Below are 26,974 nucleotides of genomic sequence, written 5' to 3' on the forward strand. Positions count from 1 at the left end.
CCAACCCTCAAAACAGTGACCTGGCTCATCTGATCCAGCGGGAAGACTACATATGTGAACCAAGATGTACTCTATTATTATTACTGTTACACAACATATATTACCATCTTTCAGAAGCACTTTGGTTGCCCAACTGAAGGACCTCTGTCTCCAGTACCTTCATGCTTCAATGCTTCAAATGTAGTAAAATCTTCAAAAACCTTCCATGTTAACTATGAGTGCTATGCTCACAGCCCTACAGTATTAATTGGACCAATAGCTCTGTTATTATGCTGAAACCTTCTGGCCCATACCGGCCACTTACTTGCACACAAGCAATAAATGGTGGGAAGTAGTTGGTGCTCTTGAGCAGGAAGTTGTTCATGTTCTGCAGGAGATCCTTCAAAATGGAATCCCGTTCTTTCGAAGGTTTGGTTTGCTCCATTTTGACCAGCACACCCGCAAACAAGGAGCTGAAGAGCTGTTTGGCCAGAGTGGCGTCCCTCTGGGGTCGGCACAAGTCAGAGGAGGAAGAGCATCAACGTGGATACCCACTAACAAGATCCAAACGGCAAAACGCACAGGGTGGGAGTGTGTGGATCAGCTCGTACGTACACGTGTACACACACACACACACACACACACACACACACACACACACACACACACACACACACACACACACACACACACACACACACACACACACACACACACCTGTGCCAGGGCCTGTAAGGGGGCGATCAGACTGCTGTGTGGGATCTGGATGTCGGGCAGGTCTCCCACCCTGTAGCTGCGGTACAAGGTCACCTGAGCTTCCCGCTGCACGTTCAGTTCTGCCCTCTTCTCCTGCTCCACGCAGAGACAAGAGCCACAGTGTACATTTAGAAAAAAGACACCACAAACCACAACCCAAACACAGCACCTCCCACATATTAGGAAATGTCTCTCCTTTTCATCAGCACGTGAGCTCTACCCTTTCGATCCTTTGTGACTGGATCTCCCTCTTGGCAAATTTAATGTTCTCCTTCTCCTTGTCCTTCAGGAACCGTCGCCTCAGCCTTAAGATGTCGGCACGCTTCTCCCGTTCAGCTGCAGGGAAGACAGACGCACGCGTGCTGCAACAACGTGCTACAATCGTACCGCGTTAGTACTCGGCTGCCCCGAGTTCGGCTCCGTGACGGATCACCGACCTGCACTGCGACTGTCCGTCTCGTCAGCGGGGGCGGCCAGGCGTCCGGAGCCGAAGCCGGTACCCACGGCCCGCCAGCCCGGGGCCCGTTCAGCCCTCCTCCTGTCGAACGCCAGCAGGGAGGAGGAGGAGGAGGTGGAGGAGGAAGGCACAGAGTAGTCGGCCAGCGTGTCCATGCTGCTGCCCGTCAGCCAGTTGTAGGCAGAGCGTCGGCCTAAAGACACACGAGAAGACGGAACAGATCGCCTGCAGCTAAAGAAGCAGCGATGCTGTAGTCTAAACACGTGCGACAGTCACGTTGATCAGGTCTGGCACCCTTGATACGAATTACGGTGAATAAACTACAATTTTGCCTCAACGAAACACAAAATAAATAAATCAGGGAAACCGAGGTGAGCCGTTACAAATGAAGATACATAGAGGAACTATTAAACGATACATGAGGAACAAGGACAGTGTCAATGGCCCCGACCGCCAGCAGCAGACATCGCCGCTTTGTGTCTGGGAGGAGAGAGGTCAAAAGGGCAGACCCGTAAAGAGCTTCACGTCCAGACGTGGAGAGTGAGGACTACCTGTGCCGGGTGCCTGGGTCTGGGAGAACTCCAGAGACGCCTGGGTGGCGCGGATCTGGGCCTTGGTGCCCGCGGGCGGCGTGCCAGCTGCTCCCTGCGTGGCGGCCGCCTGACTCACCTGCGTCTCCGTGAACATGGGCGTGAGCACAGTGGAGCGCAGACGCCACCTAGAGTCGATGGCGTAGTCCTGCAGGACACAGCAAGTGCAGAAATGTACATACGACCAGGCAGTGACTGGAATTCATGCTATTAATCTTTAAACGGTAACGCTTTGTGGCCTTAAATAACAAATACACGACCACAGATGATCTTTTCTAAAGATTCAAAATGCTAATGATTTAGAATTGTTGCTTTTGCAATAGAGGCACTTTGACCAATCGTGGAAACCCCTGTGTCCATCGTCATGGTGACTGGAGCGCTTACCTGAAAGGTGCACTCGGACAGAGGGAACTCGAACATGTTGCGGGTGTAGTCGGGACTCTGGCTGGTCATCTCCAGCAGCAGGTCGGTGGCCAGGCTGAGGAAGCGCTCCTCGATGCGGGCGGTGTAGAGCGAGTCCAGGACGGCGCACAGGCGCTCCAGGGTGCTGGCCGGCAGACGCTGCTCGTGACTCCAGAAGTTCCGCACGTGCAGCCTGAGGGGAAACGCCACAGCGTTTACGGACCGGCGCCGGATTAACGGACCGGCAGGAACGCACGCCTGGAACCGCCGGGGGAAACTCAGGGCTGGGAGTTGGTTGGACTGGCTGTGAACGGTGTGCTGGGAAGGTCTCTGGTGGGTTCTTACTGTAAGCCCGGGTTCTCGTCAGTCAGCCCTTGCAGGAGGGTCTCCTTAGCCACGCTGAGCACCACCGCAGACGTGCTGTGTGCCGTGCTCTCTGCATCACTGCCAAAACACGCAGTTGACAGCTCAACACCAACCTGATTATTCCATTCCTTACATGTTACCCATATACACATGCTGAAGTCAAGTGGACAATTCAAGGTAAACAATGTGGTAGAAATGAATCCTGCCTGACTAAAACTGGGATAAAAGAAAAGCAGAGACCAGAAATAGAGGAAGTCACAACTGGACAGACGGAGGCGGGGCAGACGGAGGCGGGGCAGACGGAGGTGGGGCAGACGGAGGCGGGGCAGACGGAAGCGGGGCAGGCGGAGGCGGGGCAGGCGGAGGCGGGGCAGACGGAGGCGGGGCAGACGGAAGCGGGGCAGGCGGAGGCGGGGCAGGCGGAGGCGGGGCAGGCGGAGGCGGGGCAGACGGAGGCGGGGCAGACGGAGGCGGGGCAGACGGAGGCGGGGCAGACGGAGGCGGGGCAGACGGAGGCGGGGCTGGGGCACCTGTAGTTGTCCTGGATCCACATGAGGATGTCGTACATTCTCTCCCTGCACACGGGGGACGGGTGTGAGACGAAGGTGCTGATGGACCCCAGGAATTCCTGCAGTTCCTCGGGCTTCAGCAAGGCCAGGATCTTGTGCACGATGTCCAGACACACGCGCTGCCTCGTCTCGTCTCTGCAAACGCAGCAGGGCAGAGCGCCGTCAAGTTCTCCCGTGTTTATGCAGTCATGTATATATAATATCTAGGGGTGATCGACTATAGTCGACTATACCCCCTAGTCAACTATGAACGTCATAGTCGAATGTACCATTCTAACTACATGGGGATGCCCAAGGATGCTGCTAAGAATTAGTTGTTACATGAATTGTCTTTGTTTTCATTATATATATGTGTGGGCATTAACATTAGGCATCTTTCTTACTACACATTAATAAATCACACCCTGCAGTTGCACAATCCAAATGAGCGGAGCTGAACACGCTACAGGATTGTCAGCATCTGCCGAAATTATAATAGCTACTACAAAAACTTCAAAAGTGTGGGAGTATTTGAAAAAGATAAAGAAGAATCAAACAAAGTAAAGTGCAAGTTATGTCATCAACGTCTTTCATTTCACACGACAACAACCAACATGGCTTCCATTTAAAACGTAAGGCGAAAAAAAAAAAAAACAGTTCAGCCGTTTGTCGTTTCGGTCGTGTGGTCTCGTCGCGTCTCGGCAAGTAGGCCTATAAACATTTTTTGTTGTTGTTTGCTTTTTAAACCCTGTTACTTGAACCTTTACTTATAATTTTTTGCTGTTGTGTGGCGATTTTTTTTATATTTTCAGGCTGGCATATTTTATTTAAAATGTTCTCTAACATTTCATAAAAAAAATAAATAAGTGAATAAATAAAAGTTGAATAAAGCCAACCTACCATGTTTATTCATTTATCTGAGTGTTTTATGTTTTTACTTTGAAGAGGAAAAAAGTCCTGAATGAGAACGCGATCCCGTTTAAGGTGCTCTAGATAAATAAATAAACCCGATTCGACTATTAGCCGACTAAAGGGAAAATCTGACGAATCAGATTTGACTATGAAAATCCTTAGTTGAAGACACCTCTAATAATATTATACTGCCTGGATTCTTGGGATCTCATTTAAATAAGGGATCACAGGAAGAAACGAGGTGGTCTGAATGAAAGTGGTCATGGTGTGTTTTAAGACACAAGCTGCACACACCTGTGTTCCATAATCTGGGTGAAGCCCTTCGTCTTGAGGTGCAGGAAAATGTCGGGGGTAACATCCGCACGGCTGAGCACACACTCCAGACAGTGGGTCTTCAACACGCCGTGGAGTTTCGGCAGCAGGTACAAAACAGAATTCATGAATCTGGTTTTGGTGAACACGAACACACACACACACACACACACACACACACGTAGTCAGACCTGCGCACACAGCCGATGGCTAGTGACACCTGTTGGGCTCGCCGTACCGATCCATTAGTGGTGGAAAGTGCTTGGACACTTTGCTCAGACAAATGACAAATTTGTCATCCAGTTGTTTCTTCTTCAACTCCATCAGCTTGTCCACAGCTGCACTGAGCAGGGGGCCCTCGTGTTGCTGCATCAAGGAAGTGAAAGACAGATTCATTCATTCATCAGAAATGCACTTCACTGTGCAGATAAACGGCTTAAATAACTGCATGTACAGTACACGTACGCTCTCCCTGTTAGTCATGTAGTTTAGGATTAACCCCACAATCTCTGCTGCGGCGGAGTAGACCTCTCTGTATCTGATGAAGGACAGGTTGTTGGCCAGAGACTGAAAGTACCTACAAGAACATAATTATCAGAGAACTGAACTGAAGGTCTCATTGGGAAACAAAAGAGAATCGAGCCTTCTGAGACCCCACAGAAGAAGGAGGTGCAGTCGCAGCAGAGGTGGAGTGTGTACCTGTCGTGGTCAATGCCACAGGATGGCTCATAAGGGGGGAGGTGGTTGGCCAGCACTATCGCCAGCAGCTGCAAGCCTACAGAGTTGTCCTTGCTGTTGGGGTCGGTTCCAGAAAAGCGCTCGAATATCAGACTGCAGGAAGAATGAGAAAACAGCCGAGGACACGCTCAGTCTCGCAAAGATAACCATCATGAACAGCACAGTCTTTTGAGCTGTGAATGTGCTTTGTAGGCGTATATATTTCCAGAACATTTACTGCAGAATACCTACGCACTAAAAGAGACACACACACAATCAAATTTTATTTATATAGCGCTTTTTACAACAGTCACAAAGCAGCTTTACAAGTGTCCGAGTCCTGGAGTCCTAGCCCCCAGTGAGCAAGCCAAGGGCGACAGTGCTGTGTGTGATATTATATGTTTAATGTGCGTGTGCGTGTGTTTGTGTGTGTGTGTGTGTGTGTGTGTGTGTGTGTGTGTGTGTGTGTGTGTGTGTGTGTGTGCGTGTTTGTGTGTGTATGCGTGTGTGTGTGTGTGTGTGCGTGTGTGTGTGTGTGTGTGTGTGTGTGTGTGTGTGTGTGTGTGTGTGTGTGTGTGTGCGTGTTTGTGTGTGTATGCGTGTGTGTGTGTGCGTGTGTGTGTGTGTGTGTGTGTGTGCGCGTGTGTGTGCGCATGTGTGTGTGCGCATGTGTGTGCACGTTTGTGTGTGCGCGTGTGTGTGTGTGTTTATGTGTGTGTGTGTGTGTGTGTGTGTGTGTGTGTGTGTGTGTGTGTGTGTGTGTGTGTGTGTGTGTGTGTGTGTGAACCTCTGCCCCCCTATTCTGCTGCATGTTTCGTACCCGTATGGGATGTGCAGACAGTCCTTCCAACATTCCACTACGGTGCGTATCATTTCCAGGTTATGTCTGAACACGGGCCTCTTCACATGAAAGCAGTTCTTCATCAGGAACTCAAGCAGACGGTTGGCCAGGACCTCATCTCTGGTGTTACCCTGAGGAGACGCATAAGAATGTGGAACAGGGATTACGTTAGGCTAAAAGGAAAATAAAAAAGGTAGTAAAGGAATATTTATAGACTTCACCTAAAAGCTGCACACTGGACTTTATTAAATGAAGTAATTCAGTCAGTAGAGAAAAACACACGTTAGAGCATGGTGCGGAGATTCTAAACTATTCATTCAAAAGTCGGAATGGTTAGGTCATACTGCGTACACACACACACACACCAGCGAGACACAACACACACACACACACACAAACCAGCGAGACACAACACACACACACACCTTTGGAGTGGCTACGGTGGTCCATGACAATACAGTAACCACTACGTCAACCACCATGAAGTGGATCCCGTCTCCGCCACTGTTCCCAGAGACCACCAGCTGCAGGAGTGGACCCAGCCAGTGTCGGGCATAGGGGCGGAATATCTGCACAGAAATATCCAGCATCAAACCAAGGGCGAACGGTAGCAGTTTAATCAGTAGAACCAACAGCCTCACTAACATCACTGGAACTAATAGGTTCAGCTCTCTAGACCTTATAATGAGTTGATCCATGAAAGAGAAAAAATACGACTGTTTACCTCCTCAGTATTGATGATGAGTTTGGCGATGAAGAGTCGGATGTTCAGAGGAGTGGAAGGATTAGCCAGTTTCCCATGTAGGAACTTCATCCACGGTGGAAGATCACTGGGCATCACACCCTTGAAAATCCCCACCGCCCCCAAAAAGAGAAGACAAAAGAGTCATACGTGGAGAAGCACTGTAGGTGTTGTGAGAAGAGGAGGCGCCCCCCCTCACCTCCTCCACTGTGGGGGTGATGCCCTGGCGTTGCATGTGGGTGAACAGGGCCATCATGGCTGCCATGCACTCGTGCTGGTTCAGCTCGTCCATCTCCAACTCAACCGTCTCGTCTGGAGACAGAACCTCCACACGCTCCTGACGGAGGTGGAGACACAGGAGACACATGGGCACATGACACACGTATACAGGTGTACACACACACACACACACACACACACACACACACACACACACACACACACACACACACATAACCCTTCAGGTTGAACCCACCCTTGTCCTACTGATGCTGCGATGACCTGATGGATTTTGGGAGTTGTACGAGAAGCTTTGGACTCCAGTGGAGAAGTCAAACTGACTCATCTCTTCACTGAGGCTACTGTCGGCCATGTAAGACTGGGAGGAGAGGTACACGGGTGCGTCTGAGGGAGAGAGAAGGATCAACCTTCAGAACAGAACAGATGGCGTCCAACACAGCTCCAGCTTATGCTTCCCAACGTACATGATACCAGCATAACCACTTCCTACATTTATTTCCAAGTAAGTGTTTTTAAATGTATGTTCATGTTCAGTTTGCTAATCTATTCATGTGTACATGGGGGAATACCCCATTTAAATAAAGTCTCACCCCCATTTTCTCCAGTGACTTCCTTTCTGATCATGACGTATTTCTTCTTTCTTTCAATGGGAAACTGTCACAAACGACACCATGGTGACACCATCAAGAACTGCCAATAACTTTAACTCATGTTCTTCACACAAAAAAGCTACTTACATCAGTCTCTATGGGAAAATTATATGTCCTCTGGGTGTCGATGAGGTTTTCAAAAATCAACTGGTTCTGTGAGGAGGGAAATTTTTTTTTCATAAATAAATTATATATATAATAATTATATTTATATATGTGTGTGTGTGTGTGTGAGAGAGACTGAATGAGATTGAGTTACAGATCCTGTGATGGATCAGGAGGCTCCGTCACCTTCTCTGGTTTCTCGGTGAAGAGGAAGCCCTGGTAGAACTTGGTCTGGTTGAAGCTGCAGCTGATGAGAGCGATGGCACAGTTGTAGGCAGCGCAGTGGAACTGTCTCCTCAGCTCCAGCAGAGCGCTCTCGCCAGACATGTTCTCCGTGAAGGCCTCGAAACACGACCTGCCACACACAAAGGCCCTTAAAGGATGACGCACACGCATGCACTTTAAATGGAACACATCAAAACGATGAAAATAACAGTTCCTATGGACTCCCTAAAATATATATATATGTATATAAAATATATTTGAAAAAACATGTAAAAACAATATTATTACTTGAGCAGGTTCTTGGACAGTTCATTTCCCTCTGCTTTGGCTGGGCCACAGAAGGCCTGGTTGATCGCAGAATCTTTCGAATAGACCTCTTCTTTGGGCAGACGGGAATAGAGCAACTCTAGAAGCTTGCAGGAACCAATCTTCATGATGACCTGGGTCTCGAAAGCAGACTCCACAGCCTACAGCAGAGAAGACATGTCAACACGGTTTATTCTTCCGTTGGTTCAGCAACGAGGAGAGGAAGCCGTTCGTACTACCCAGACATTGTCTATCGACTGCAGCTGAATCACTCACTTTAGTGAAGCGGGCTTGTAAGGTGGCCATGATGCCCGCCACGTTGGTGATGAAGAACTGAGCCAGAGCTTTAGGGCTGCAGTGAGTGGCCAGCGGGAGCAGCACTCGGTCCAGCAGGCCAGTCAGCATGTAGTTCATGGGAACATCTCTGTCCTGGAACATCTGATGGACCATGATGAGGAGGAGAACCTGAGTCTCACAGCTGGACCTGTGGGAGAGACGTGGAATAGAGGAACTGAGCTGGTGTAGATGCACGATCAAACACACGACACAGCACAGGTTCCCCGGCCCTACCGTCGAGCGACCCTCTGGAAGCACGTCTGAAAGAGATCCTCCATGATGTGCTTTTTGTCACGACACAGGATTTTGGCCATCAGCTTCAGCACAAGGGGACTCTGGGATAGCTCCAATGCATCTAAAAACTGATCCCACAGACAAAAACCCACTGAAACAACTAGAACTCTCTCAAACTTGTAGAAAAAACACAAAGAATGAGTGGTTAGTATTTTGATAACTGGTCCCATAACATTCCAAGGCAGTATATATATATATATATATGTATATATATATATATATATATATAATATATAAAGGGTTTCAGGGTTCTAGCATCTGCCTCTGTTGTTAATACAATATCAAATTTCATTCCCATATAAACATAACCAGCAATACATTTAAATTTCAAATGCTCAAAATGCGGCTAAATGGCAGAAATGAATAAATCTATGAGTCCACCATATGAGACTGTAGCCGCTCACCTTACGAATACAGTCCATGTAGTTGTTACACTGCAGGGAACCACGAGCAAACTCATCAGACTGCATGGGGAAATGGTCGGCTACCAGAGAGTCTAGAGCCCTCTGCAGTTCCTCGCAGGGGCCGCTGGGTAATGTAGTGAAGAAGGGCAGCATGATCAGTGCCTGGCTCTGTGGGTCACAGAACAGGAAATAATCACTACAACAGTTATGATGTTAAATGATGTTTGAGGGCTATAAACTGCCTTCATCAGTATAATGGCTGACATGAATTATTGGTATTTGGCCCTCTATTAAAACTGTATGTTGAACCTACTGATGTGCGTTTGCATTTGTTGTTCTCACATATACAGTTGTTTATTTACTTAATAACGACTACAGCTACATGTTAATTACCTTTAGATTCAAGGGCAGAGTTTTATCCATGATGAGACTGGTGAAGGTAGCGAAGACAGCTGGGAAGGCCGAGTGGCCGGTGTTTGAGCACACTGACGAGTCAATCTGTGGCCAATGTGAAAATCAATGACTCACAACCAAAGTACTGAATTTTATACTAACAAGCATAAATATCATGAATAACTATGCAGATCTGTGTAATAGGTATGTGGGGAACTGATGGATTGATGGTACCTGCAGAACTTTGGAAAGCAAGGTGAGGGTTGAGGTTTTGCTGTCAGGTGAGGAGTTAGGACTTTGCCACCATGGTTTCAGAAGGTCCCACCCCTTCAGAACTTGCTCAGCCAAACGTGAGCCTTGGGTCTTCCTGATTGAACGCTCACGGAAGCTGTGGTCCAACATGCCATTAAGTAGGATGCTGACCTGAGGGAGACCACACACACACACATTTATACGCTCACTGTAGGTCGCAGCTCTGAAACTGTAAACAGGAGCTAAACTGGAGAATGACCTGCTACCCCAAATACAAAATGGTGGCAACACAGGTCACAATCATTAAAACATCTACTTTTGAATCGGTACCTAAAGAGCTATAACACCATATCCTTTGTGTTCACAGCTCTACGCTACACAGACCCGGGCAAACCTGGAACCTTTGCTCGGGACCTTTGTCCCGGTCCTGTATGGCGAGACTCGGGTTGGTCCGTGCGGAGAGGCTCACCATGCTGGGGTTCTGGGTGGCGGCGGTGAGCAGCAGAGGCACCGCCCGGTCCAGCTTGAGCAGCAGCTCCGTGTCCAGCGTGCGCTGGAACAGACTGTAGAAGTACTCGCCATGGGAGAAGCTGAGGAAGTGAGGGTTGAGGCTGCCCGACAGAGGCACCGACAGGGTGATGGAGTTGAGCAGCAGGCCCACCAACGACTCCGTCTGCGTGGAGGAGGTTATAAGACAACAAACCCGTTCTGGAAGATGTTTGAGGCGTCAATGCGGCAAAGGGCCATGGTGCAGAATCCTGCTGACAAAAAGTTGCATGGTGTCTGTACGTTGGGCACTCACCTGGTCACCCAGCGAGACAGACAGCTGCACCAGGCCATTGGCCAACTTCCTGCTACTGACGTCCATGGAGGGGAGGGACTTACGGTTCTCTCCGGGGGCGATGCCTTTATACACCGCCATGAGAAGCTTGAAACCCAGGGAGCTACTGAAGGAGAAGTCCTGTGTGAAGAACAACACGCATCCTGATTAAACCCGCGCCTCAGTACGGACGCTGAACTCAGACCCACGCCAGCAGAGGGCCCACCTGGCTGTGCAGGGCCGAGGTCAGTAGCCCACAGCGATGGAGCTGTTTACAGGCCGACAGCAGCAGCTCTAGCCGGGCGTGGCTGTCCCGAGTCTCTGGGGCGTACAGGTCCACGGCACACAATTCCTCCACGCTGGGACCCAACACAAGTACAGACGTATAGGTAACACATATACAAACACAATCTGCTGAGAGAAAACTCACACACACTGATGATTCTATCAACTAATAATAAAAACAAAGAGACTAAAATATAGATATACAGCAAAACACTACAAATAAAATCTAAAAATACAATTGTAAATATAGAATAATTGCTTTTAATATTAAACATAATAAATATTGAAAAAAAAATTTTATTTATAATAGATTGCAAGTATTAACAATTACAATTAATTGTGTATGTTAATTAAAAGTATTATTAGTTGTAGAATAAGGTAGTACTGTGGTTCTTCTCAGACCATTGAGCAGTTATCTTCTTCCTAATGCAGCTCTCCACACGGGTTTTGTAGCGTGTTTCTGACAGAGCCTTCAGCAGTGTCACACACATATCCGGCAGCCGAGTCATGACCTCCAGATCCGCCATGTTGAAGCCAACAGAAGAGGGTTCACACACAGTCATGGTGACCAGCGTGAAGAAGGATGCGTTGAAAATGTCCTGTTCCAGCAGCTGGAAAGACAGCGAGGTTTTCAGACAGTTTTCACAGGGACTCACCGACAACGCAATTCCTTCCTGAGGAGGCTAATGAACGCGTACCGTCAAAAAACACCTCGAACTGTCCTACCGTGCAGAGGTCTTCCTGGCGTTTTAGCAGCACCATGGTGGCGAACTCCAGCAAGCGCACGATGATGGTGCACTTGCTGTAGTTGTATAGCTCGGTCTCCCGGGGGCTGAAGAGAGGCTGAACTGAGTCGGCCATCTTGAAACAGGCCCTGGCTGCCTTCAGGTCCTCGTTTGCCAGTTCGTTCAGAAAGAAGCGGACGGCTGGCAGGAAACTGGACTTCTCTCCAGAGGCTGGTAAGGAGAGATGGACGCTTGAAATTGCAGAGGGAGATTTAACAGTTCTGTGTTCTTGAGATAATTTGGGAGTTCTGTGATTGTGTCATATAGACTTATTTCTTGGCCATAAAAAAAAGGCCTTTATATTTTCTGTAGTGAAAGATACAAATACCAATATATACCAATATACACTTCATCTACACTGGTGAAACTACTCAGACTCACCCAGGATCTGCTGGGGCTGGATGAGGCACTGAGTGATGAAGGTGATGTAGCCATCAAGGGCAGCCATCAGGAGATCCATCCACTGCAGGGTGGCCCGCACGCTGAACGGGGCTCCCACGTCTCTCAGGGTGGGCTGGGCCAACAAGCCTCCTCCCTCCAAGCGGGTGATTAGGAAGATCTGGCCCTCTCTCTTCACCTGTTCCTCCAGCCACCGTGTAGGGGAGGCCTGACCTGGTGAGGACACAAACCTCACTTGGAGTCAGTCACACTCCCTCATGCAGTCTCATATTTGACCGACCCTAACGACACCCTTCTTAGATGACCTGTAATCACATCCACACACTGGGCCCAAAGGACTAAGGAAACCCTTCTTATCAGACTCACCAGGACCTTGGCATGAAGAATTATGGCTTCCACCAGGACAGAGGGTCCCTGTTTAAGGCCTTTGTTGTTTAGCTTGGTGCATTTCTATCCATAAAGCATCGCCTTTGGAATTCGCAAACAGACAATATCCAACAATCCCAAAATTGACCAGGATTCTTATATCTTATATTCTTATAATCCAGTTCTGAGATAGATACTGGATTCAAACCACTCCCAGAGGAAACAGCTCTCCAAATACACCAAATTTGGAATTATTGTAATAAAGAAATGGATAACATGGCCAAAGAATACAGGATCATCAGATCATGAAGCCAGCAGTGTTCAGTGTCTGGAACAAAACCAGCTAATCATACACTGTGCATCAGGACTTGTGTTTGAACACGAAGATTAAATCCTGTCTCATTACTACTGAAATGCTATGTAAACTGTTCCATATTGGTGGATATATACTATTAATCATATTTCCACTGTCTCGCAGTAATGGAAACATTAATGGAAACCTAACTCATTCCAAGGGACTGGACCCGCTCACACAACGTAGCTAAACTTAAACGAACCTTCGGCACAGCTGGGTCACCGTCAGTGCTTGATATAACTTTGGAACGTATGCGTGGTTTAATTTTGGACCTCAAAATACCATGTATTTCTGCCGGCACAGGTGGACAGCCATCCCAGCCTGGAAGACTCCTGCCCTGAGAAAGGCCGCCTTCATTTATAATGCAGCGTTGATGGCAACCTCGATATTCGCTGCTCTTATTAATATCCTCACCAGTGGATTAGCTTCTCCGACCAAATTAGCATGATGCACACACATTTTAGCCAGTCCCTTGCTTGCATTTCAGACCTAAACTTATCCATTTTAGCATAAATACAGGACACGCCATTATCCCCAGTTAATAGTTTCATCCATAAGCCATTTTCCTCCATTTAAATTTGCTTTAATCATAGTAACTTTTGGTTTGGTCAACGTTAGTTTAAACGGTCTGTGAACTTCAGTTCATGAACTTCGCAGACTATGAAGCCTCAGGTAATTTCACCTTTTCTCGGTATCAAAACATGTCCAGGGTGGAGTTCAAGGTGGTGCCCCTTATAAGAATCCAATCTACCATATGGTTATGTTTTAATACCAAATTGTAAGACATAGCTCTTCATCCTCCCTCTTCCTCTTTAAATCCCACATATTACTCACTGGGTGCAGTCCCAATGCATTAAAATAGCTTTCACATAGATGAAGTACTATTTCCCTGTTATTGATTACCCAAGGGTGCTCAGAGCCAAGACTAGTTGTGAGACGCTCTGTTATAGTGTAAATGTATCACTACAGGGTATCAGCAGGACAGGAACTTTGTTGTAGCTACCTGGTAAAAGAGGAACAAACTCAAAGAAGAGCTCCATGCACTTGTGCCGGCACTCCGTCTGTGGACGGCCACACTGGGTTAGCAGCCACATCACGACGTCCCAAAGACGGACCGCCTGGTCTGGAGGGAAACCCCTGTGGAGAACACACCATCACGCACGTTAGTGTCTGAAGGGAAACCCCTGTGGAGGACACACCATCACGCACGTTAGTGTCTGGAGGGAAACCCCTGTGGAGGACACACCATCACGCACGTTAGTGTCTGGAGGGAAACCCCTGTGGAGGACACACCATCACGCACGTCAGAGCAAACCTGGACTGGAGTTGGAATTTGTCTGGACTACTGCAACTCCCTACTTGCAGGTCTTCCTCTACGGGTCATCAGACCTCTACAACTAATTCAGAATGCTGCAGCACGACTGGTCTTCAATCTACCCAAGTTCTCACATGTGACTCCTCTGCTACGCTCTCTTCACTGGCTTCCAGTAGCGGCACGCATCAGATATAAAACCTTGATGCTTGCTTACAAAGCCAAAAATGGACTGGCCCCTCCCTACATAATGTCCATGGTCAAAAGCCGATCCGTACAGCGAGCACTCAGAATCTCAAGCTTGGCTTGACTCGAAACTCCACGCTTAAAGTCTCATGGAAGACAAAGCTCCAGACTATTCTCCGTCCTGGCTCCAAGATGCTGGAACGATCTTCCATTAGCTGCTAGGACTGCAGAGTCTATTGCTATCTTCAAGTGTAGACTGAAGACCCACCTGTTTGTTGAGTTCTTACCAGAGCACTAACTCAGCTGATACCACTTGCTGTTGTTCTTAAATTGTCTGTCTATGGTTATTTGCGCTTCTTGGCAAACGTCTAACTTGCAAAACACTAGGTAATGATACTGACTCCTGTAGTTTAGTAGTAGTCTGACTCAATGGTATCTTGAATTCTGGCCTATCCGTACTATTTCCTAGGATGAATTCTGTGATCAGAAGCAAAGCACTTTGTAAGTCGCTCTGGATAAGAGCGTCTGCTAAATGCCCTAAATGTAAATGTAAATGTCATCCATTGTGTTTACAAAGAAGAATCCAGGTGAAACCATGCCAAGCCGTTTTGAGTGAAGAACAGCTCATCGTTCTCACCTGGGCGGGCGTCTCTTGGCATTCTTGTTAAGGGACTCTGCCTTATGTTTGATTATTCTCTTTAGGTGATCCAGGGCACTGCAGCACTGCTGAACTGTTCCTGTGAAGTCCAACACCAGCAGAAACAGATTAGAGGCAGTATACACATCAACTCTCGAACACCTTAGGTGGCTGGTTGTTTTCTTACCTAATGATTTTTCATCCGAATGTGCTAAAGCCAAGCTTTCCACAAACACCACAAGGACTTCAAAGACAAACTGCTCCACAAGAGAGCTCTCCTCTCTGAAAGACAAAGCACAGTCACTCAAACATACCAAATTTAACCCAGATGTCGAATATGGCTAGACAAAGGTGAGCCTTGCTAATGCTAATCTCTGATGTCAATCTCCTTCGTTGCATGATAGACTTGGGTTCAGTTCTCAGCAGGCACACAGATACGATCCACACTCATTGCTCATAACGTGATGTACCCAGCAGCACCTGATCATGGCAGCCAGTGATCTTATGAAAGAAGTGCAGACCTGAAGAGCCTGTAGATGCTGTTGAAGGCCAGGGCCGCTCCCAGTCTCTTGAAGACGTTGGGGTGCAGCGCTAGGCTATAGATGCGCTTAAACAGGGACTTCATGTTGGCCGGGCTCTTCTCCTGCTGCTTTGGGGTGGTCTGTTTTATGGACCATTTCACAAACTCCTGGATGGAGCGTCCGCTGAAGTCCCTCAGGGTGCTGTCCAGAGGGTCCACCACTCCGTCCTAGAGTTAAAGAATATAAACGTTAAAGCTGAGCCATACAGAATTCTCATATGATTTCCCCTTCAGTAAAAGCCTACTGGAAAAACTGAATGGTAGAACTGACCTGCCTACAAAGGACACGTTCTGACTTTGAAAAATATATTCATTAGTTGTGGGTACTAGTGCTGCCCCCCTGTGGTTAATTTTGTTGTGTGCTGGTGTCAGAGATGCACCCGATACAGTTCATACATCACAAGTTGTTGGAGTGTGTTTGGAGGGCACGTGACCCAGAGTGCTTAACACCACATAGGTCAAGACTTAATCTGCAGTGTTTCAGAGAGTTATACTCATGTTTTAGTTGTGGTCTAGCAGAGAATAACAAGGGTCAACAGAGACTGTGACAGTTTGGGCTAAAGTAATTAGCATGAATAATTTCTATGGTCACTTCAAGCACAGGAATGATGGTCATTCATTTTTCCTTTTCTCCTGTTCATAAGCAGAGGGAGATGGGGAAAGACAAAAAAGGGTTTTTTTTGTTTATTTTCTTTTCAAATAGGGAAGCTGATATTATAGGGATGTTATTTGTTTTGTTTTACTGATTAGCCAATAACTCACCCAAAGCCTAACTGTTACCTGCATGGCCTATGTAAACTGCCTTAAAAGATCTTTAAATGATCTCACAAATACAAGTCCCACTTTTCACATCTCAAGAGAGTTTTCTTTAAGTTACTATCTCTAAAATCCTATACTGTAGACCAGAGGTCACCAACAGGCGGACCGCGGTCCGGATCCGGACCCGAACGCAGTCCTGTCCAGACCCAATCTCATTCCTGATTAACTGGATACGGACCCAAATGCCATCCCATCCGGACCCAGAAAAAATTGTTAAAAATATTTCTTAATTTTGACGGGAGAATTAATTTTAAACCGAAGCATTTATTTCAGCGCTATTGAAAAAAACACTCCATCACGAGTGTTACGTTCGCCGCCACACCCCCCCACCCATTCCCCCCCGCTCAACAACTTACGTTCGCCACCTCCCCTCCCATCCCCCGGACCGCAGGTCAGAGCTATCTGACAAATGTGGCCCGCGGAACAATATAGTTGATTACCCCTGCTGTAGACCCTTGGCTGGAGTAAATCAGAAGGAAATTGTAGTATAAAGTCACTGCAGCTAAGAACCTGTAATACCACCTCTGAGTACTGGAAGGAATAAAGAACCTGAATAGTCTTACTGGTTGCAAAAGGCGATAAAATTAAACAACTTTGTTGTAAATATGGCAACAAAAGGCAACAGCAATATTTACCAGAATGGCTTCCAGCACCGCCACCGTGTCTTGACTCTCAAACTTTTTGTTGTTGGTGAACCAGTGAATGAGCTGCATGACCAGAGGCTCGAAGAGCTGCCTCGTCACCTGATAGGAGTGCAGAAAACACACATGTGAGGTTTCCCTGTGCTCGAGTAAGCTCCCCTACTAAACTACAAAACTCAGTCTTGACACTATTGATCACTGAATGGCGTCTGCACGTCTGTGACGCGGTGGCAGGACGCTAGTGATGGAGTCGGCTCCAGAAGAGCACCGACCTGGTCCACATCGCACGCCAGTCGCAGCAGCACAGGGAACACTCGCTTGTGAAGGTTGTACATGGGCGTGGACTTCTCCCCTTCCACCATCTGAGCTCCTCTGCCCACCATGTACACCACCAGACTGTGGAGAAGCTCGCACGCAGCTACCTGCAGGAGAAGCTGGCGTTAGCACTACTCCACGCTTTCGCCAGTGCGCTGGCCTCTGAGTTTTCACGTTCGAACAAGAGGACGGTTCTCTAGCGTAAAGCCGGAGTATGAACCTGAAGCTGACCTTCTTCAGGAGTGAGGTGCTGGTGGGGCAGTCGTACCTTGGTCTGCCTGTCACTGGAGGAGAGCGCAAGCTCGGTGATCCTCGGCAGGAAGGGGTCCAGGTGGATGACGGGCTTCACGTCCTTGAAGGGCACGGCGAAGCTCAGCCTCTTCTCGTTGTCCCAGGCCACAAACTGCTTCATCATTTCCTCTGCAGAAACCGCTGGAACAGAAGACACTTCACACTGCCACTACGCCTCCCAGAAGGATTATGGAACCACATTAAATGTGTGCGTGGATGGTCGCGCTGGGCAAAGAACCGCAATGTCAGTATTGGCCACATGTGAATGTGGTATGGCAGCGTACCGGTGACCAGGCTCCGGTTCAGCTGTCCTCCCAGGCGACCCAAAAGTTGCACCACTCTCCGCCTCACCGCCACGATGGGAGACTCGTCCCCCTGCAACACCATCGGTTACCACAAGGGAGCGCCCCGGAGACCAGGGAAAACACACCTGAGCTATCACATGGGTCTAGCTACAGGACGGACTCAGCAGGTGTGTGTGTGCGTGCGTGGACAGCAGGACGGCCCACGTGACTCACCAGAGACAGGCCTTTGGACTTCTTCAGAAGCCTCATCATTACCCTGCCATAACCCTTCTCAGTGCCCTTAGAGACAAAGGTCACGTTCATACTCTCGCCTTCATCTGCCACCACATTAAAACAGAAGAACCAAAGGTTAAGTTACTTAGTAAAGTCAGTTTAACCAAATAAATGTAAGATCTTAAATGGAAGACACGTAATTCCTAACACATAATCAGATTAGCTGTAAATGTAGATGTACAAAATGTGATTAGATGTGTGTAAATGTGCATAGTTGGTGGTCCTGTGTAAAGACGCTTGTCCTGTGTATGTTGTAGAACGTGAACTCTAAAGGTTGACCCAGTGGGACAGGGCGAACTCACCGGTGATGGCGGCTGTTTTGAGGTAACCGTCCAGGTGGGGCAGGATGTCAGCGTAGTGGGGCTGGATGACGGGGGGCGAGATGTGGGTGGACCAGGACTCCAGGGCGTCCAGGGCGACGGTGGCCAGCGGGGCATGGCTCAGACCCAGCCGCAAAGCAGCCTGACACGCAGCGGGAGCAGGACACGCAGCGGGAGCAGGACACGCAGCGGTAGCAGGACACGCAGCGGGAGCAGGACACGCAGCGGGAGCAGGACACGCAGCGGGAGCAGGACACGCAGCGTGAGCAGGACACGCAGCGGGAGCAGGACACGCAGAGGGAGCAGGACACGCAGAGGGAGCAGGACACGCAGAGGGAGCAGGACACGCAGAGGGAGCAGGACACGCAGCGTGAACAGGACACGCAGCGGGAGCAGGACACGCAGCGGGAGCAGGACACGCAGCGGGAGCAGGACACGCAGAGGGAGCAGGACACGCAGAGGGAGCAGGACACGCAGCGGGAGCAGGACACGCAGAGGGAGCAGGACACGCAGAGGGAGCAGGACACGCAGCGGGAGCAGGACACGCAGCGGGAGCAGGACACGCAGTGTGAACAGGACACGCAGAGGGAATATTCACCATTACCGAAATAAAAACCAGAGCATTTGTAATGAGAGCTGGATTGAAGGTGTCTCGTCAGGACTCACCTGTAGCGCAGGTATGTACGCTCTGACGTCCAGAGCCACCATGTCAGGAGGGAGGGACAGCACAAACGTCAGGCACGCGGCCAGAAGCTCGTCTTTATACTGTTTAATACGCACACACACCTGTGGGAAATACCACCAATTACATTCAACACCACCACTTTAAACACTACATGACCATTTTTGAAAACACCTTTCAAATCAGTAATTTCCCAACTCTAATTCTATTCTCTTCCCAAAAGTTAAGCTCCCATATTGCCAATTTGGATTTTCACCCCAATTGGAGCTAGTCCTCCCCATTTTACCCATCTGTGCAGTGAGAACACACACACACACACACACACACACACACACACACACACACACACACACACACACACACACACACACACACACACACACACACACACACACACACACACACACACACACACACACACACACACACACACTTGTGAACACTAGGGGGCTGTGGATCACACGTGCCCAGAGTGGTGGGCAGCCCTAGCCCAGCACCCAGGGAGCAGTTGTGGTGAAGTGTCTTGCCCAAGGAGGCCGTGTGACCCTCCGGTTCTCTAACCACCAGACCACGACTGCCCCAAAAGGCTTATTCAGATGAGCAGATGAAGGAATCTGAAGTACCTCCTTCCCAAACTTGGAGATGAGTGTGAAGCATGCCCCCCCATCCTGGGAGCCTTGACCGTTGCTTCTGCCCTGTGGAGCAACAGAACACAGCTCAGTTCATCAAGCTAAGATGAACACGTAAAGCCTACTTGAAGTAGCTTAAGCTAGGGTTAATGTATTGACCAATCAACTGGTGTACTACTACCTACGTTACCACGAAATTACAGAGAATGCTTTAGAAACATGAGAGCGTCCACAGGCTTTACCTGAAAGTATCTGATCTTCTTGGCGATGGCCATAGAGAGGGAGAGGAGCTTGTAGAAGCCACTGACTAGCGGGAAGTGTATGGACTGCAGTACGAGCTCATGGCACAGGGGGAACATCCACTGAGCAAAATATTCGGGGTTCTTGGACGGTAGCAGCTCGCTGTAAAACCACACAAAAGACAACCAGAAATCAGTTCAAATGAGGCATCAGAAAGGACATGCAAATTCAGCAGACTCACAGTATATGGGCACATAACGGCTCTAGATACCATCAATATTCTCACACCCTGCCGGTGAGTGTAGGCTACCTCAGGGGTTGGTGTTCTCTGAGGGTTTGGAAACAGTCGTAGAGGAGAGGATAGAAACGGAGAAGAATACCTGCAAAAGTCTACAAGATTGACAAAGGCGGTGAAATCTTTGGGTTTGTTGGGCATCAGGTTAGCAGTGGGGTCGGAAGAAGGTATGAGGGTTGGGCCCAGCTCCCCCTTTCCCTGAGGAGGAGAAAACAGGACATTACACCACCAGCTGTAGCTCACGCACTTCAATTTCTTATGGATACAGGAAAGGTCACCAAAGAGCTCACAGTATATTAGCTTTTACAGCATTTAAGCTGCTAAATCCAGAACAATTTACAGAAGTTTGTTGTGCAATTAAAATTTCAGCATGCTGGGTGTAATGAGGCAGTTGAATAAGTTGATGAACCTCCTCTTCTGTGTTCAGTTTCTGCACGGACAGATCAAGTTTCTCCACTATCTTCATGATGGACTGCACCAGGGCGTCGTAGAGGAGCCTGTTGAGAGCTTTTAGGCTGTAGGGATCCACAGATCCTTCGAGAAACCCAGTGTCCTAGAGAATAATGGAACACTTTTAATCTACACACTGCACAACTTTGTGACCCTTTCATATTTGATATGATTTTTTACAATAACATCGAGCATGTTGACTGTCTAAATGTCGGTGTTCTCACCTTAATGTTCTCACAGTCCAGAAGACCCTTGAAGAGGTCCAGATAATCCCTGCTAGATGGAACTTTCCACTTTCCAGAACGCACCAGTGCAGGTTCCCCAGACTCTTCAGATTGAGAACTGCCCTGAAGTTCACCATCCTCCTGAATACACACACACTAGTGAACATTTGATCTCAGTGCACTCAGTTATAGACATGACCCTAGAACCTTCTCCAAAATGTCCTTTTGCATTTCAGTTACAAAATGTTGCTTCAAGAATGACATTTGCTAGATCAGCTGGGAGTGAACCTAACAGTAACAGAGTGTCAAACTCAAGACAATTCACCTCAGATTGGACAACTGGCTTTGAGCACACCCGAATTAAGCCTTGGTGAACTGGGGACAAACAGAGAGAGAAAAAATGTGACCGTTGGCAACAGGTGTGATGATGACATTAAAGGACAGACACTCACCCACAGAACTGGTGAAACTCCAGAGCACTGGGCCCCTAGCTGCCATGGCAACAAGGACTTTGATGATGGAGCGGCAGGTAGCGTACTGCATCCTCTGACTATACTGGGGGAACGAATCGATCTGGACCACCAGGAGGCGCTCTAGCACTGATGTGTACACTTCAGGAACCTGACACACACACACACACACACAGAAACACACACACACAGAAACACACACACACACACACACACACACACAGAAACACACACACACACACGCACACAGAAACACACGCACACACAGAAACACACACACACACGCACACACACACAGAAACACACACACACACACACACACACACAGAAACACACACACAGAAACACACACACGCACACACACACGCACACACAGAAACACACACACACACACAGAAACACACACACACACACAGAAACACACACACACACACACACACACACACACAGAAACACGCACGCACACACACACACAGAAACACACACACACACACAGAAACACACACACACACACACACACACACACACACACACACTCCAATCAAACAGCAGCTCACCCAGATAACAGCATATCCCAGAAAGCTGTGAATGTTTCATGTTTCATACCCTGTCCAGGTGTATCAGAACACTAGCTATGGAGTCCAGGAAGCTAGGTAGCTGGTAGACGTTGTCATCGTCCCGGTCTGACTCAGTGAGGTACATCTGCTTACAGCGCTGGATGAGTTCGGTGTACATCAGATCCACGTCCTGTGGACACACTGCTCTGCAGGGCTACATCAGAACACCAGCTTACGTTACAGTAGCTCACCCGACCTCTACAGTACTTCAACTGTACAACAGTACTTTAAGAATCTGTAGTCTTTAAAGGATCAAATAGTACTGTTATTTGTTAAATACATAATAGTTAGAAATAGGATTCAACAAATATAACAGAACCCACGGCAGCAAAGAGTCCATATCCTCTGATGGCGATGGAGAGCTCTTTGTTGCTAGAGTCCATTGTTCTGATGATAGAACAAAATTTATGCATGAAGAACTTCATCTTGCCCTGGTGCTGCCCGATGTCTCCAGCCACAAGGACAGACACCTACGGGATGATGAAAAGGCAAGTGTGTAGAGATTCACCATATATCACTTGCTAATCATAGAAGTACTGAGATGTGGAGAGACGAGCCTTTCCTGATAGCCACCCTGGGCCTGCCACCTCCTGCCTACCCAGCTATGATGAAGGATCAACCCACTGCCCTGACCCCTCACACCACCCTGAATTCTCCCCTGCTACAGCTGTATCTCCACGGCCCTGGACTACTGTTACTGACCATCAAGAAGTCTAGGACTCTTAAGAATAATAATTACATAGAGAACATGTATAAATACACACAAAGATGAGAACTATTCACCATTCCCATCGCTTCTTTGTTTATGTATCTCTAATTACCAGGACACATTGAGAGTTGATCAGATATTGCATATTGCAACCACAATACGTAGTAGTATAACAGTAATATGTTTTGTCCATAACGTGAAAGCCTTCAAGCTAACCCAAGAACGGTCAGAAACTATAGATAGTTTGAAGGCAGAGCCCAGGGCGGTCACACCCCACAGGTCAGTCACACCCCACAGGTCAGTCACACCCCACAGGGCAGCTGCACCCCAAAGGGCAGTCACACCCCACAGGGCAGTCACACCCCACAGGGCGGTCACACCCCACAGGGCGGTCACACCCCACAGGGCAGCTGCACCCCCCCCAGACCAGCAGATTATCACCTGTTTGAGGAAAGCCTCTAGAGCCATGTAGCTGGTCTTCCTCATTTCAGCATTGATATGCCCACACAGTTTGGACATGATATCAAACAGGGTGCTGTAGTGGTCCATCAGGCAACTGCTGAACTGGCTCGCATGTTTGGCGAACAGTTTAAGTCCAGCTGCCAGGAGAACAAAAGAGCATTGAGCACAGATGCAAGACGGAGCAATCATCACCCTTCAAACATGTGCATTTGTTCAAAAACACGAGCGTGTTCTCACCAAAGGGAACTGCATAGCGCTTCATCTCGGTCTGGAGAGAGAGATCACGTGTTGGTTTAGTAAGAACTGGCTGGGCGTAAAGTCACTAAACGGAACAGCAAATGTTCAACACTCACTTGTGGACAAATAGCCTTCAGTGCATAATCGAAGATTTCCTTTGAGGTAATGGGGTCTGGTTTTAAACAAAAAGATGCAAAGCTTGATTATTGTAATGTTTGGCATCCTGATGAAGCACATGTGCACGCACACACATACACATACACACACGAACACATGTACCTTCTTCCATAGACTTGGTAAAGTTCACCATCAGTGCTGTGATCCCCCTCAGGCAGCCAGCGACAACCTGAAGTTTGGGCTCCTTGGTGGTAGATGTCATCTGGAGGAGATCAACACAACCAGAGGGGCTAAAGCTTCAAGGGTGGAAACATGGCAGGTTTCACATCACAGGACTCCTTTACCTGTCCTTTCAACTCCCCCAGGTAGGCCTTGTACAGCTTGTCTGAGTTATTCACCATGGCACTGGGCTGAACTTCACCCAACACTCCAAGAAGTTCATAAATGTTCCCCAACACTATGGACGTACAGCCACAACAACGTTGGAAGAAGGTTGTGTGATTAGAGGAGTTTGGTTCTGGGAATGCCAAAATCTCTTACATTATATGTGTTGTCTTGTTAATAGATAACTTGCCTGTATCAGGGATCTTGTTTTTCTGACCCAACTCGCCATAGAATTTGTTGAACATGTCCCCAATTCTGAAGTCTTGTGTGACGCTCGAATCCTTGAGTAGATACAGTACCTAGTAATATTTTTGAAACATTAAAGTTGGAACGTCATGTTATTTTTGGAAAAAACAAACCAAATTTTTTTTAAAGGCAAAAACTAAATTTGCAAACAAAGACCAGTGAAAGGGGGGGGGACCTGCCTTGATTAGCAGCTCTAACGCAGGCCCTTTGCATTTAGCAGCTTTGTCCTTTGTGTAAACAACAAGACAAGTATCCTGAGAAAAGAACAAAAACACACTTAGGCAGCATAAAAACAGCCCTTTTATTTAGTGTACTCAAAACAAGGTGGAGCTCTAAGCACTGGCTATGAAAAGTTAGTATGTATTCTGTAAAGATGCCTCTCCCAGTAAAATTGATGAATAATTATTGATTGATAAAATTGATAAATAATTGATAAATAATAGAGGAACCTTCAGATCGTTTGCATAGATCTCCCATCTTTTAACACTGACGGATATTCTCTGCAGGAATGTAGTCAGGAGATTGAGAATGTCCACCCTTACGTCCCGTAACTGCGAAAAATCAAACATTTATATACAGGCAGATTATTAAAATAAGTACAAAGCACAATGGTTTTAAATGTCTTTCACCATCACTGAAAGGTTTGGTATGATTTTACCTCTTCATGAGACAGAGACTTTCGGAGGAAGCTCAGAAGGCCCTCTTCTTTTGCGAACAACAGGGATGTCTGAAAAACTGTTGAATGATATTTATTAGTTTATAAAGCTGTGTGGTGATACTTTAAAAAAGTCATTCAATGTCTGTCTGCAGTTTGAGTTATGCTCTGGGATTTCAGGAAAGGGCATTTCTGGCTCAAATGTCTGAGCAAATGTGGTGTTGGGGAGTTTCTTCTTATTATTCTAGTTCATTACACATCGCCACAGTAAATAAGATATACATTTATACAACAAATACATTTAGTTAGTTAGCTACCAAATACGTTCTAATGCAAACTGTAACCTAATTGCACAGTAAAAATATTAATCAATGTATTGTGCATTCACACAATGACACAATATAAGAGCCACTGGCAGCTACTCACTCAGTTCATTCTCGCTCTTTGTTATCAAACATTCCTGCCCCAAATCCCCAACAATATCGTGGCATATAAGTGCAGCGTTTCTGGTTTCTGTGTCTCCCAGAAACGCGTGTAGTTTAAGCAAAGAGCCCTTAATTCCACCAACAGTGTGACTATCTGAGGAGGACATGGTGCCACAAAACACAAGCGTGACAGCACACACACACACACACGGCGGACATCGAGCACCCCGACCACGTGATCTACGTTTACTTCCTGGTCTCCTTGTATGAGGAACTACCCGACGCGGCCACCAGAGGGCGCTGCTTTACGAGGAACTACCCGACGCGGCCACCAGAGGGCGCTGTTTACAAGCCAGTCATCCGAGTTTACAGTTTTTGACGACTGCTAACGTGTGTTTGTCCAATCTGTAGTCACATTTTCAAAACTCCAAACATAGTGAACACAACATCAGTTTTTAGTGGCTATACTATTAGTTCAATTCATGTTGTTATGGCACAAAATGCAGTCATTTTACATGTTTTTATAATGCTTAAATTTTCTATACACACAAGGTTATCCAATAACAAAATTCTGGATCGTTTTTGTCTTATTTACAATTGCCTGTACACAGCATACCAAAAATGAAAACCTAAGGTTCAAAACCTTAAATATCGTATAAAATGCCATGTTCTGCAAAAACAAAGGCAGTTGAAAAGTTATTACTGTTGTACACATTTTTTTTTACGTATAGATCAATGAAATAAAATGAAGTACAGTAATGTACCGGGTCAGAGAGGAGCAAATATAACAATTTGTCCTGCAATCTCAAGTGCTGGTTTGGTCCTTCACAAATGCCAGATTGGTCCCTATAACAGAGACCTCCTTCTTTCGTTTTTGAATGAACTCTACCAACAACTGGTTCCAGAAGCAGAAAGGGAACAGGTGGGAGGAAACATGAGGACATTTGTGATGGGACAATGTAGCATTTTGTCATTCTCATGTCATCACAAACTGGTTTATAGACCATCCAAGAGTGATGTCCCTTTTCCTCCCGCCCATCTCACCTTTCCTCAACCCCAATAAGGAACTTTATTCAGTCTGGAGGTGGAAGGTGTATGATCATCGGCCCCATGACCAAATGTCCCTCCTGGATGCAATGGATCCCGGCTGCAGAGACATTTCAGCTGAAGACTGCCAGGGGTGAATAAGGCATACCAAGCTTTTCTTTCCCAGGTGCATGGCAAGGGCCAACATCAGATGTGATGAGGATGAAAGCATGTGACCAACTGCTGAAGACCATTTAGATTACACATAACAAGACTGTTCAGTTTTGTATTCTGTTTTTCCCCCTTGTGTGGCTTCTTTTGTATATGTGTATTTTTACACATATGGGACCGTGGCTAATTATGTTTACAATTACGGTAATTCTTTTTTGGGTTAGGCCACAATTTACAGTAATGTCCCTAATACAGTAAAATATACCCTTTACTGCAAAACTGTTACTGACTCATTTTTTGTCTAATCTACATTCCATATAGTACCTAACAGTAAATATCACTCATTGTGTAGACAGTATGTTGCCAAAAATGCACACATTTGAAAAAAAAAGTCCAAATGAAGCGGATTACAGTAAAAA

The 26,974-nt window shown here is 47.4% G+C and overlaps 1 protein-coding gene across 1 annotated transcript in view; it reads right to left on the bottom strand.

The window, feature by feature from the left end:
* The window catches only part of prkdc (protein kinase, DNA-activated, catalytic subunit), a 42,171-nt gene extending 16,583 nt beyond the window's left edge, over positions 1–25,588 (bottom strand). The window contains exons 1-62 of the mRNA XM_076984733.1: positions 25,360–25,588; positions 24,937–25,013; positions 24,728–24,829; positions 24,458–24,532; positions 24,223–24,331; positions 23,993–24,105; positions 23,811–23,910; positions 23,648–23,703; positions 23,532–23,562; positions 23,274–23,431; positions 22,447–22,593; positions 22,113–22,277; positions 21,489–21,657; positions 21,362–21,411; positions 21,037–21,177; positions 20,772–20,915; positions 20,448–20,560; positions 20,070–20,229; positions 19,822–19,893; positions 19,183–19,302; positions 18,499–18,658; positions 18,137–18,240; positions 17,903–17,993; positions 17,596–17,759; positions 17,285–17,434; positions 17,007–17,114; positions 15,494–15,720; positions 15,160–15,254; positions 14,973–15,072; positions 13,841–13,974; positions 12,099–12,329; positions 11,659–11,888; positions 11,335–11,543; positions 10,874–11,006; positions 10,630–10,788; positions 10,297–10,500; positions 9,810–9,998; positions 9,576–9,680; positions 9,183–9,350; positions 8,719–8,846; positions 8,425–8,632; positions 8,131–8,309; positions 7,804–7,972; positions 7,600–7,665; positions 7,453–7,516; positions 7,098–7,246; positions 6,822–6,959; positions 6,605–6,724; positions 6,306–6,449; positions 5,860–6,011; positions 5,022–5,153; positions 4,788–4,899; positions 4,561–4,688; positions 4,305–4,454; positions 3,081–3,254; positions 2,530–2,628; positions 2,167–2,377; positions 1,744–1,930; positions 1,173–1,385; positions 956–1,071; positions 697–828; positions 305–484 (exon numbers count right to left, since the gene is read on the bottom strand). Of these exons, the coding sequence (XP_076840848.1) occupies positions 305–484; positions 697–828; positions 956–1,071; positions 1,173–1,385; positions 1,744–1,930; positions 2,167–2,377; positions 2,530–2,628; positions 3,081–3,254; positions 4,305–4,454; positions 4,561–4,688; positions 4,788–4,899; positions 5,022–5,153; positions 5,860–6,011; positions 6,306–6,449; positions 6,605–6,724; positions 6,822–6,959; positions 7,098–7,246; positions 7,453–7,516; positions 7,600–7,665; positions 7,804–7,972; positions 8,131–8,309; positions 8,425–8,632; positions 8,719–8,846; positions 9,183–9,350; positions 9,576–9,680; positions 9,810–9,998; positions 10,297–10,500; positions 10,630–10,788; positions 10,874–11,006; positions 11,335–11,543; positions 11,659–11,888; positions 12,099–12,329; positions 13,841–13,974; positions 14,973–15,072; positions 15,160–15,254; positions 15,494–15,720; positions 17,007–17,114; positions 17,285–17,434; positions 17,596–17,759; positions 17,903–17,993; positions 18,137–18,240; positions 18,499–18,658; positions 19,183–19,302; positions 19,822–19,893; positions 20,070–20,229; positions 20,448–20,560; positions 20,772–20,915; positions 21,037–21,177; positions 21,362–21,411; positions 21,489–21,657; positions 22,113–22,277; positions 22,447–22,593; positions 23,274–23,431; positions 23,532–23,562; positions 23,648–23,703; positions 23,811–23,910; positions 23,993–24,105; positions 24,223–24,331; positions 24,458–24,532; positions 24,728–24,829; positions 24,937–25,013; positions 25,360–25,525 (8,580 nt within the window). The 5' untranslated portion in view covers positions 25,526–25,588. The remainder of the gene's footprint in view (positions 1–304; positions 485–696; positions 829–955; positions 1,072–1,172; positions 1,386–1,743; positions 1,931–2,166; positions 2,378–2,529; positions 2,629–3,080; positions 3,255–4,304; positions 4,455–4,560; positions 4,689–4,787; positions 4,900–5,021; positions 5,154–5,859; positions 6,012–6,305; positions 6,450–6,604; positions 6,725–6,821; positions 6,960–7,097; positions 7,247–7,452; positions 7,517–7,599; positions 7,666–7,803; positions 7,973–8,130; positions 8,310–8,424; positions 8,633–8,718; positions 8,847–9,182; positions 9,351–9,575; positions 9,681–9,809; positions 9,999–10,296; positions 10,501–10,629; positions 10,789–10,873; positions 11,007–11,334; positions 11,544–11,658; positions 11,889–12,098; positions 12,330–13,840; positions 13,975–14,972; positions 15,073–15,159; positions 15,255–15,493; positions 15,721–17,006; positions 17,115–17,284; positions 17,435–17,595; positions 17,760–17,902; positions 17,994–18,136; positions 18,241–18,498; positions 18,659–19,182; positions 19,303–19,821; positions 19,894–20,069; positions 20,230–20,447; positions 20,561–20,771; positions 20,916–21,036; positions 21,178–21,361; positions 21,412–21,488; positions 21,658–22,112; positions 22,278–22,446; positions 22,594–23,273; positions 23,432–23,531; positions 23,563–23,647; positions 23,704–23,810; positions 23,911–23,992; positions 24,106–24,222; positions 24,332–24,457; positions 24,533–24,727; positions 24,830–24,936; positions 25,014–25,359) is intronic.
* Between the last annotated feature and the right edge of the window lie 1,386 nt (positions 25,589–26,974).

The sequence above is a fragment of the Brachyhypopomus gauderio genome, unplaced genomic scaffold, assembly GCF_052324685.1.
Source record: "Brachyhypopomus gauderio isolate BG-103 unplaced genomic scaffold, BGAUD_0.2 sc34, whole genome shotgun sequence".
Lineage (NCBI taxonomy): Eukaryota > Metazoa > Chordata > Actinopteri > Gymnotiformes > Hypopomidae > Brachyhypopomus > Brachyhypopomus gauderio.